At 40.8% G+C, this 12,383-nt stretch overlaps 1 protein-coding gene across 1 annotated transcript; it reads left to right on the forward strand.

The window, feature by feature from the left end:
* The first annotated feature begins 324 nt into the window (after positions 1 to 324).
* On the forward strand, positions 325 to 11,128 carry tmed10 (transmembrane p24 trafficking protein 10). Its single transcript, XM_034162457.1, has 5 exons — positions 325 to 536; positions 4,574 to 4,694; positions 5,064 to 5,137; positions 8,692 to 8,818; positions 10,532 to 11,128. Exons 1-5 carry the CDS (start codon positions 360 to 362, stop codon positions 10,651 to 10,653), a joined length of 621 nt encoding a protein of 206 aa, XP_034018348.1. The 5' UTR covers positions 325 to 359; the 3' UTR covers positions 10,654 to 11,128.
* Positions 11,129 to 12,383: the final 1,255 nt, after the last annotated feature.

Raw genomic sequence — 12,383 nt, forward strand, 5'->3', positions numbered from 1 at the left:
GGGGGCATACTCTCGCCCTATGAGAGCGACTAGACAGGAAATCTTTAATCCAAGAGCAGATAGATTGAAACAGTCCAAGATGCGACAATTTGGACACGTCTGATGGAGGATGGAGTTAAAAGCAGAGCTAAAATACACAAAAAGTAGCTCCTCTGCTGCTCCAGGTGGGTTAGGTTTTTTTTTTTTTTTTTAAATTTGGTGAACTACATTTATTATTTTTGAATTGTCGACACAAGGTGGCTGGGATATGACCTGCAGTTGTTCCTCCGTGCCGGTTGGGGGAGCGCCTGCTGCAGCAGTGCAGCTGCTGGCAGCTCTGTCTAAGCTAGCTGGCCGTCGCTGGTTGGTTGATAGCAGCCATGGCCCGACTTGCTGCGCTACTGCTGTTACCGGTCCTCATCGAATCTGTGTTTTCAATTTCTTTCTTTTTACCAGTCAACTCAAGAAAGTGTTTACGAGAAGAGATCCACAAAGACGTTTTGGTCACGGGGGAGTACGAAATAAGCGAACAGGCGAACACGAAAACGAATCTGAAGGTGAGAGCTAACGGCTTAAGCTAGCAGACTGGCGTGGAGGCCGAAGCGGAATCAGATTTATACTTAGTCGCTGTTTAAGGGTTTTATTTGGTGTAAACGAGCGGTTACAAGTTAAGCCTATAACTCACTTTAACAGACATCGCTGAAATGATTTGGTCGCATTGTTGGTAAGTAAGGCGGAAGTAAGTCTTCCTGGTTTTAGCCGCTAGTTAGCTTCTTGACAGTATCATCCAGCTGTCTAAGCTGACGTCATCAAATCACAAACTCCAACAATCAACAAAATAAACTGTACCTTTTATGTGTCTGTTGTTTATGCTGATGTTAAACGCCGTCGCTCTCAAGCAGTTGGACATGTTGAAATGTTTGTTCTTTTTTTTTTTTTGACCAACAAGTTTTAACATTAGTGAACTGATACATTTGTTTGTCAGGTTATATGTTATAACGGATCTGGTCATTGTCAACAGTGACGTCACGTCTCTTGTTACACGTCAGTCGTAACCACTCCATTCAGCTGGCCACAAAGTCTGCATGTCACTTGACAGTTTTTATGAGTGTTTTGTGTTTAATAATTATGTAAAAAAAAAAAATCAGTCGAAAGGCAGGCGACCTCACATTACAGATATCAAACATTCACTTTAAATAGTGGCTGTTTCAACAGCTGTTGATTTCTTGTGGTGGATAAGCAGCTGGACAGTGAAAGAATATTTTGCCTCTGTACAACACCATAATGGATTTGAAATGAAACCATCAAGATACACTTGTCGTGTAGCCATATTGCTTAAGTTTAAGGTGTTAGCAACAATATCACATTAACCATTTAGGAAGTATGCCCATTTTTATATATGTCAGTCTGAGAGCATGCACTGGTGTTGTGCTTTGCCACGTCCACGACACCACAGAACCACATTGGAATCGCCTGTACACATCAGTCGTTAAGAAATATAGACTATAGTACATCTGTACGGATTAGGCAGTTCTCAAAAATTGAGTCTGTGCAAGTGAGGGAAGTTGCCAATCGTGACAACTTTTGAAAGAGCTGTATGCTTCTGTGGTTGAGACTGGTGCACCTGTGCATAGTGCAGCTTTTGTCTGTTGCATCATAGTATTATGGTAGAGTGCAACAGAGAAGGATTTTTTTTTTTTTTTTTTTTTTAAGAAAAAGGGTAAAATTGCATCTTGAGTCCCCCATGTACATTCTGGCAAACTTGCACTAAATTTCCTATATATATATATCGATAGATATTAAGAAGCTCTGTTCAAAGTTTCTCCAATCACAGCCACACAAGCTTGTAACTCCTTCGGAGTTGTCAGGGGTCTCTTGATGGTTTCCCTCATTGGTCTCCTTCTTGCACATTTACTCAGATTTTGGGAGCTACCCACTCCAGTCACATTTACCACACAGTATCATATTATTTGCATTTCTTAAAGATTGATGTAAATAAAGTCAGACATTTAGTGACTTGCAAATGTCTACAGTGCATCCAGAAAGTATTTACAGCGCTTCGCTTTTTCCACATTTTATGTTTCAGCCTTATTCCAAAATCGAGGAAATTCATTTTTTCCATCAAAATCCTACTCACAACACCCCATAATGACAACATAAAATCTTTGTTTAATTATTACAAATGTATTAAATAAAAACTAAGAAGTCACATGTACATAAGTATTCACACTCTTTGCTCAATGCTTTGTTGATACACCTTTGGCAGCCTCAGGTCTTCTTGAAAATGATGCCACAAGCTTGGTGCACCTATCTTTGGGCAGTTATGCCCATTCCTCTTTTCCTCTGATGCTCAATAAAGGTTGGATGGGGAGTGTCAGTGCATAGCCATTTTCAGATCTCTCCAGAGATGTTCAGTCGGATTCAGGTCTGGGCTCTGGCTGGGCCACTCAACGACATTCACAGAGTTGTCCTGAAGCCCCTCCTTTGATATCTTGGCTATATAGTTAGGGTCGTCCTGTAGAAATATGAACTGTCAGCCCAGTCTGAGGTCAAGAGCGCTCTGGAGCAGGTTTTCATCCATGATGTCTCTGTACATTGCTGCATTCATCTTTCCCTCAATCCTGACTAGTATCCCAGTTCCTGCTGCTGCAAAACATCCCCACAGCATGATGCTGCCACCACCATGCTTCACTGTAGGGATGGTGCCTGGTTTCCTCCAAATATGACGCCTGGTATTCATGCCGGAGAGTTATGGGTGATTCGTAGACTACGGGCACTTATTATGTCCTTTGATCATATTGTATGAAAAACAGAAAAAAGGGGAAATTTCACACTTTAATAGTTATCTTTACAATGAAAGTGTGTTAAGAAATTTGTTCTAGTAGTCTATGATGACTTTTTCACCTTTTTTCAGCACCATTATATGCAAATATTGCCGTTTTGTGCTTGTCCCACACCCAGACTTTTGATCTTCAATGATAAAAATGAATGGTGAAACGTTTTTTCTAATGTTTTAAAATATCTCTGAATAAAATATCAGTAAAATAATCAAAACATAATTGGGGTATTCAGTGTCATACAACTGTTGTGATTTTTTTTAAACAAAATGTAGTTGTCCCACACTATTGCCGTAATTTCCACCACAACACTGTAATGTCCCTAAACAGTTTGTATGAAAGATTGTTTGGGTAGTTTCTATGGAGATAAACAGTGACATCAGAGCACATGTATATAGTGCCAAATCACAACAAACAGTTGCCCCAAGGCGCTTTATATTGTAAGGCAATGGTGTGGTGGAAATTACATTTACAAGGCCAATAGTGCCCGTAGTTAAAGAATCACCCTTAAATTTTTGTCTCATCAGACCAGAAATGTTTGTTTCTGGTCTAATGAGACAGAAACGAAGGCCTGAGAGTCCTTCAGCTGCCTTTTGGCAAACTCCAGGTGGGTTGCCATGTGCCTTTTGCTAAGGACTGGCTTCTGTCTGGCCACTCTACCATACAGGCCTGATTGGTGGATTCCTGCAGAGATGGTTGTTCTTCTGGAAAGTTCTCCTCTCTCCACAGAGGAATGCTGGGGCTCTGACAGTGAGCATCGGGTTCTTGGTCACCTCCCTGATTAAAGACCCCTCTCCCACGATCATTCAGTTTAGATGGGTGGCCAGCTCTAGGAAGAGTCCTGGTAGAGCTGAACTTCTTCCGATTGCAGATGATGGAGGCCACTGTGCTCATTGGGACCTTCAGAGTAGCAGAAATGTTTCTCTACCCTTCCCCAGTTTTGTGCCTTGAGACAATCCTGTCTCCGAGGTCTACAGACAAATCCTTTGCCTTCATGCTTGGTTTGTGCTCTGACATGCACTGTCAACTGTGGGACCTTATATGCAGAAAGGTATGTCTTTCCAAATCATGTCCATTCAACTGAATTGACCCCATGTGGACTCCAATTAAGCCGTAGAAACATCTCAAGGATGATCAGTGGAAACAGGATGCAGTTGAGCTCTATTTTAAGCTTCATCATAAAGGCTGTGAATACTTATGTACGTGTGATTTCCTAGTGTTTTTGTTTTTTAATAAATTTGCAAAAATCTCAAATTTTTTCACATTGTCATTACACAGTGTTGTGTAAAATTTCGAGCGGAAAAAATCAATTTCATCCATTTTGGAATAAGACAAACATAAAATGTGGAAAAAGTGAAGTGCTGTGAATACTTTCTGGATGCACTATGTATCTGTACCCTGAATGAGCTAAAGAAACAGAAATATACATATCAAAAGTAAGTTCCTTCACAGTAGATTTGAGATGGTTCTGCTGAACTCACACTTCTACTGTGGAAACAAGCATACCAACAGCTTGGACACCATGCCTGCAAAGATTTCTATAATAACAATCCTTATATTTAGTTTGTCCATGTATTTTAAAAAAAAATGACTAATTATTTTATGATTAATGTGATGTTTTAATTAAATCTGGAAGTCTAAACGACATGCATATGTCACTGTTTAATTCCATCTCCAGTGTTTTGGTATAAAGAGGCTGTGTAAGACTTGATTAATATTTTGAGCTAAATGTGAGTTCTTATGGTTTTTTTTTTTAGATCACAGATTCTTCCAGCCACACACTTTATTCCAAGGAAGATGCATCAAAAGGGAAATTTGCATTCACCACCGAGGACTACGATATGTTTGAGGTGTGCTTTGAAAGCAAATCGCCCATGGGTGAGTTCACCACAACACGAGCCAGGCCAGACAGTAAAATGAGAAGCACAGCTCTCTCTCTGCTGAGGAGAGCTCTGCTGTTTAATTTGATATTTTCACTATATTAAAAACAAGCTTGTGCTAATATGTCAGCACATGTATGCAGTTAGTTTATGCCATAAAGCAACGCAAACATCAGATTGCTGAGGTCTGTGTGCACTGTTGAAAAGAGCATATTTATATGAGCCCTTTTCTATATTTATTTGATTAAAATGTAAAGGCGGCATGTAGAAAAATGCCACTGTTAAGATTTTAAAACTCAGTCAGTTAAACTTTTTAAATAAATGGTCTGTTCCAGTTATTACATAATATGTAACAATTGTTTATCAGGAACTGGCCGAGTGCCTGACCAGCTGGTCAATTTGGACATGAAGCATGGTGTGGAGGCCAAAAACTATGAAGAGGTTAGTATTAACGTTTGTGTTTATAAAACACGGGTGCTGTACATCAGCAAGTTTTAAATGTTGGTGGTGAATTTAAGATATTGATCATCCAAACATTTTTTTTTTTTTACTGCAAATGCCTTGAAACAGTTTTGATTGTCCTACAATTTAGTAAATTTTTCAGTTATTGAACAACAGACAAAATGCTTCAATATCCCCCTCATACTCTGCTCATTTACTATGTTCTTTATACTGGATAAAAACAGTTAAATTCAAAGATCCTCCCAGTTTTCTGTAAACAGCTCAAGGGATGGATAATTGGACAATCTGGATTCAGTGAATGTGTCTTGGATTTAATTTCTCTGTCATTAACAAGTAAACTGTATAGTATTGTATAGTTAATCTGTTTAGAGGAGGCAGCTCACAAAAACTGAGCAACTGTGCAAGAAGGAAAAAAGTGAGGGAAGCCACCAAGACATCTATGACAGACCTGGAGGAGTTGCATTTTTCCGTAGATGCGATCAAAGGAATGGTGCATCCTGCAGCTTTTGTGTGTTGCATAACCAGGCACAGCTTCAAGGATAGATTGAAGCAGAGAAGGACTTTAATACAATAAAACAAATCATTCCACAGCTTGAATCTCGTGCCATTTCTCAAACTGTAGCTCGAATTTCACATCTTTAAGAGAGTTCTTCTGAAGCGGTGTAACTGGTGATGCAACAGAAAAAAAGACGAATTTTAAATCACATCCACAGAAGCCTAGAACTCTGGAGTTCCCATGTATGTGTTGGTGGCTTCCCTCACTACTGCTTAGAATTGCCTGCTCTAAACAAACTTAATAAACAGTTCTCTCACTCTCATTTTTTTGTGAGATGCCCTCATTGAGCTGGTCTTTACTTTGCAGTAAGCTTGCATGGTGTGGTGTGCACGTCCAGCAAACAGCTTTTTTATTATTTTTCTTGAACCCTTTAAAATTGGAGTGTCTTGCATGTAGATCGAATACCTTTGCAGTGAGGGGAGGGGGAATTTGTTAGATATAAACCTGACTAAATCTTTGCAACATCTGGATATCTGTGGGATATGTTTTTAAGACACGCAGTGACTTATTTTATTTCTATTCATGACCCCTTTAAGTAGCTCCCAGCTTTGGTGAGGCTCTGAGGCCATGCAGATTGTTGTGGTTGTTGTTCTGTAATGATTGTTTCCCCAGACCTAAAAAACATAACATGTAGCTGGGTGGCATCTGCCTGAGCCAGTCTAGAGACGGTTTTAGGAAAAACTCTTGATGTGTGAAATGTGCAGCCGTGGTATGGATGGGAGAGAGAAGTGAGTGATTTAATGCCGTGAGATGAGAATCACCCACTTCCCACATGTACTGCGGGGTGCCCACTCAGACACCGCAATGCACAAACGCGGCGGTGTTTTACCGAGGGAGTGCATGGGTGGCTGCAGGGGGAGCGTCTGCTGTGAAAAAGGGGCATGCCTGCCTGCAGGGAGGTGGATGGAGCTGCAGTTACGTACACATTCACCTCCATGCCTGGATGAGTTCTTTTGCAGACGTGGAAGCACTTAACAAGATTGTTTGGCGAGAATTCTTAACTGCGCGTCTGATTGGTGTCAAAGTGTTCTTGGCAGATGCACGCAACGGTATCTGGTGTTCCTTTTTCCTCCACTTTACTTGACGTCATGAATATATTTTTGCAAAGGAGGAACAAAACCAATGTGCATCCTGCATTTCAGGCTGAAAGCTGTACATTAGGGGTGGAGTTGGGGGTAGATTTTTAGATGCATCGTGATGCAGACGTGAATGATTCTGAATTGATTCGCAAATGTCAGTCGGTTTTAGAAATGTTAATTGTGGGTGTAGGAACATGGCTCTAGCCACAGTTAATAAGCACTTTTCAAATTCTTTATGTAAACCTGTGTTTCTTCTTTTGCTCGTCATTTTTTTGAGCTGGTAGCATCCTCTTTATGTCTGTACATTTGTTACGAACTGGCTCTTTGTAAAAATGAGAGGACACGATGCACTGAGCTTTTGTGCTGTGTACATGATGAACATGGAGGGTGATTAAAAACATGTTTTGGACTATATGTGACACTCCACAGGACAAGAAGCATCAAGTGATGAGATGAGGCTCCATCCAATCAGTTTTAACTTGAAAGTCTAAAACACAAATTAAACTTAATTGCGTCACAAAACAAAATTTTTGCTTTTTTTTTATCCTCATGTCTGTAAGCACAGTAAAGGCTCACTTGGTGGCTCAGACTCATTCTGTTATTTCATGAAGGGCCACGAAAGAATGCAGATGGTTATTTGCCGAGTATCACAGCTAATCGCCTGAAATCATTTCTGTCACTATCCATTTTAATGTGCACATGCATGTGTTCCTCTTTGAATTATTCTGACAAAGTGCATTCATGCAGCACAGCCAGTGTGCTCAAACAGTGTGATGAGGTGAACATAAAGACAGGGATACGCTGCAGATGTCAGTCTTAATTATTAATTTTTAATAGCATGAGTGGTCATGGTACAGACGGAGTTGGTCTGATGTCACACTTCCACAGGCTGTGTTAGCATGTGGGATGGCGTTTCAGAATTAAGAATCAGTGAATGAAAGCCACACGGGTTCAAAAATGGCTGTGCTATTAAGGAATGTATTGGAAATAAATTCATTGTGGATCATTACAAACACTTTCATTTGAAAAGTAGCAAGTAGTCACACATTGGGGGGGGGGGGGGGGGGGGGGGGGGGGGGGGGGGGGTGGGGGGGATCCTGTATCTAATAACAAAAACATGCATCTATAATCAAGTTGCAGCTCTCTGAATCCTTGAGGTGCCTAAAGCTTCCCACCGTGACTGAACATGTTTAAAAGAGGAGACATTCCATATACAATGCTGCTGCACAGTTTTAAGGCTGTTGAGACCAAAGAATAACACAGTTTGCTTTCATCCAGTTGATGCTTGTTTTGTAATTAATTTACATCAATGATTAAGAAATGTGAGCAAACATTTTTGGAAGTGTGGAGTAGGAAGTTCTCAAAAACAGTGATCGTGCAAGAAGGTGACTGACATCAACCAACAAGACACCTATTCCAAATCTAAAGGAGTTCGCTGCCTGTCGCATCATCACGTGTCACGGTGGAGTGGAACAGAAGAGTTTCATACCAGGACAAAAAGCTCTAATCTGTTCCGCATAGTGTAGCTGAAATTGATCTAAGAAAATCCTCTAATCTCATCAAAAACATGAGCAGAATTACTTACAAGTGTTTAACAGAGAAGGTTGCATTTAGATGTCAATAGATGTAAATAATTGAGAGGATTCAGTTTGTTTAATCAGATTCAGAAGCATCTGGCAGGTAACTGCAGCTGTTTAAAACCAGTTTGAAATCATGCTCAAGATAAGGACTGAACATGGCTCAAGAGTGACATCTGCTGGACCAGATTCTTCCTTATCCTTTCCTCTGTTTGAAAAGATGAGCTATTAGAATTGAATTCAAAGCTTGTCGTCTTGTTTTTTTTTTTTTTATTCAAAGCTGGTCATCTTTTTTAAGTAGCGTGCGTTTTCTTCCTCTAGATTGCTAAGGTGGAGAAGCTGAAGCCTCTGGAGGTTGAGTTGAGGCGCCTGGAGGACCTCTCAGAGTCAATTGTCAACGACTTTGCTTACATGAAGAAGAGGGAAGAGGAGATGCGGGACACTAATGGTACTTTTTTTTCCTTTTTTAAGTGGGTAGAATTAAATCTCATACTGGCTCTGTGACTAACAGTGAGGAAAATAAGTATTTGAACACCCTGCCATTTTGCAAGTTCTCCCACTTAGAAATCATGGAGGGATCTGAAATTTTCATCTTAGGTGCATGTCCACTGTGAGAGACATAATCTAAAAAGAAAAAATCTGGAAATCACAATGTATGTTTTTTTTTTTTATGTTATTGCTGCAAGTAAGTATTTGAACACCTGTGAAAATCAATGTTAATATTTGGTACAGTAGCCTTTGTTTGCAATTACAGAGGTCAAACGTTTCCTGTAGATTTTCACCAGGTTTGCACACACTGCAGCAGGGATTTTGGCCCATTCCTCCACACAGATCTTCTCTAGATCAGCCAGGTTACTGGGCTGTCGCTGAGAAACACGGAGTTTGAGCTCCCTTCAAAGATTTTCTATTGGGTTTCGGACTGGAGACTGGCTAGACCTTGCTTCTTACCGAGCCACTCCTTGGTTATCCTGGCTGTGTGCTTCGGGTCATTGTCATATTGGAAGACCCATCCACGACCCATCTTCAATGCTCTGAGGGAAGGAGGTTGGTCCCCAAAATCTCGCAATACATGGTCCTGGTCATCCTCTCCTTAATACAGTGCAGTCGTCCTGTCCCATGTGCAGAAAAACACCCCCAAAGCATGATGCTTCCACCCCCATGCTTCACAGTAGGGATGGTGTTTTTGGGATGGTACTCAGCATTCTTCTTCCTCCAAACATGGCGAGTGGAATTAGGACCAAAATGTTCTATTTTGGTCTCATCTGACCACATAACTTTCTCCCATGACTCCCCTGGATCATCCAAATGGTCATTGGCAAACTTAAGACAGGCCTGGACGTGTGCTGATTTAAGCAGGGGAACCTTCGGTGCCATGCATGATTTTAACCCATGACGTCTTAGTGTATTACCCACAGTAACCTTGGAAACAGTGGTGCCAGCTCTCTTCACCCTTACCAAAAAATAGTACTGATAAGTATATAAAAAGTAAACTGGAAGTATACTTGAAACATACTTGCATGTATTACTTTTTGGTGAGGGCAGGTTATTGACCAGCCCTTGGGGTGTCTTTGGACAGCTCTTTGGTCTTAGTGTATTACCCACAGTAACCTTGGAAACAGTGGTGCCAGCTCTCTTCACCCTTACCAAAAAATAGTACTGATAAGTATATAAAAAGTAAACTGGAAGTATACTTGAAACATACTTGCATGTATTACTTTTTGGTGAGGGCAGGTTATTGACCAGCCCTTGGGGTGTCTTTGGACAGCTCTTTGGTCTTAGCCATGTTAGTAGTTGGAGTCTTACTGATTGTGTGGGGTGGACAGGTGTCTTCATGCAGCTAACGACCTCAAATAGGTGCTTCTAATTTGGAATAATAAGTGGAGTGGAGGTGGACTTTTTAGAGGCGGACTAACAGGTCTTTGAGGGCCAGACTTTCTGCTGATTGGCAGGTGTTGAAATACTTATTTGCAGCAGTGACATGCAAATAAATTATTAAAAAAATCATACATTGTGGTTTCTGTTTTGTTTTTTTTTATTATGTCTCACAGTGGACATGCACCTAAGATGAAAATTTCAGACCTCTTCATGATTTCTAAGTGGGAGAACTTGCTTACTTATTTTCCTCACTGTAACACAACCGCGTCTTCCTCTGTCTACCCAGAATCCACCAACACACGCGTGCTCTACTTCAGCGTCTTTTCCATGTGCTGCCTCATTGGACTGGCTACATGGCAGGTCTTCTACTTGCGGCGTTTCTTCAAGGCGAAGAAGCTGATCGAGTAAGAAGAGCTCCCGACGTCCGACTGCGGGAAGTCTCCCATCAGTCGACCAACATCCAAAAAAAAAAAAAAAGATCCTCTGTGGACTCACATCAGCAGACAACAGTAAAATGGTTTGAGGGGGTTCTGTTTGTAATTTTTTTTCACAGCTGGGAGAGAGGGCAAGAGTGTCCTCTGAAAATTATTTAGTGGTTTGAAACAGGAAACAGTCTGTGGGGAGAAATATGCACAGATGATGTTCGTCGCTGTGGCGTTTCACTTTTCTGTCCACGCTGTTTTGAATGTTGAGGCTTTCCCCCTTCTTTCATTCTGAACAATGTTTTTTTTTTTCTAGCTTAGTTTGAATGGATGTGCCATGGAAGAATGTCGTTTGCCCTTCTGTTGTACAAGTTTGTTGTTATGCCAAGAAAATTAGATATTTGCTGCCCTTTTAATCAAGTGAAGATTATTAAAAAAAGGCTGCTTACTTTACAAAAAAATTGGCAACCACTGCACGTCTGCTCAGTCACTTAATTTGCATATGTTTGGTAACTAAACTGACTTTGTCATGGAAAAATTAAGTTGCTTGTTTTGTTGTTTGCTTTTGGGTGGGTTGGGGGGGTGAATGTTGTTGTCATACCCTCTTTTTTTTTTTTTTTTTTTTTCTCGCAAATGGTGCACCCCCCCCCCCCCCCCCCCCCCCCCCCAAGGAAGGGATGTGCATTGCGTGTAAGGTTATTAGATAAACATCTCATTTTTCTGACACAATTAACATATGAGTATTTGTCACCATTTTCAGATGGGAAATGTAGTCTCTTCCCCCCTCCCCCCCTTTAAAAAAAAAAAAAAAGCTGCAGTGTGTAGGATTTAGTTTCATCTGGTGGTAAGGTTACAGTTTGCATTGGGTCATCAGCAGTCAAAATTTTTTGTTTTCCTTCACATTTTAGCTGTTAAAGTTGGGGATTCAGGCTCCCTTAGGGTTTTTTTTATTTGTAAGAAGCAATATGTTTGATCCTCCAGTTCGCAAAAATGAGGGTTGCAGCATAAATGTATCCCTTTTGGGGTGACTGTATCAACGTGGCGGCCTCCGTGACATGACATGCTCCCATGTAGATACGAAGGGTTCATTCTAAGCTCATGAAAACACGTCAGTTCATTATTGCAGGTCATGACACATTGAACAGATGGTTATGAACGCTATAGTCTGTTTTTGCGAATAAATGCCTGAAATCCTACACGTTGTAGCTTTAATCCCCACTGATTTATAGTTTCACACTGGTGAGTGAAATTTTTTTTTTTTATTTTTTTTTTTTAAATGTCAATTTCTGCAGATCCATCCAGTGTGCTTCACTTTGGGTTTATGGTGGGTGCAAATACTTAGGGTTTTTTTTGGGGGGGGGGGGGGGGGGCAGTGTACCTGTTATAGGTATAATTTTGACCAGTAGACATGGACATTCTAAACAATTTTTACATTATCAAATTTTGTAAATTTGCGGGCTTTTACTGAATTAAATACTGGATGGATTTACGTTAGTAATGGTGTCATATTTTTGTGTGTACTTATGGGAGAAAACCTACATCGATTGGGGTGGGGGGGATGTAAACCCCACACAGGAAGAAGGACCAAAGACCCAGGTGGGACACGATCCCAGGACTTCATCGTTCTGAAGCAACAGCACCTGCGGATTCTTTAGTGCAAGTTTCAGTTTAGGAAAATAGTTGTCATCTCTAATAAGAGGCAGCAACATGTTTCCC

Source organism: Thalassophryne amazonica, chromosome 21, assembly GCF_902500255.1.
Source record: "Thalassophryne amazonica chromosome 21, fThaAma1.1, whole genome shotgun sequence".
Lineage (NCBI taxonomy): Eukaryota > Metazoa > Chordata > Actinopteri > Batrachoidiformes > Batrachoididae > Thalassophryne > Thalassophryne amazonica.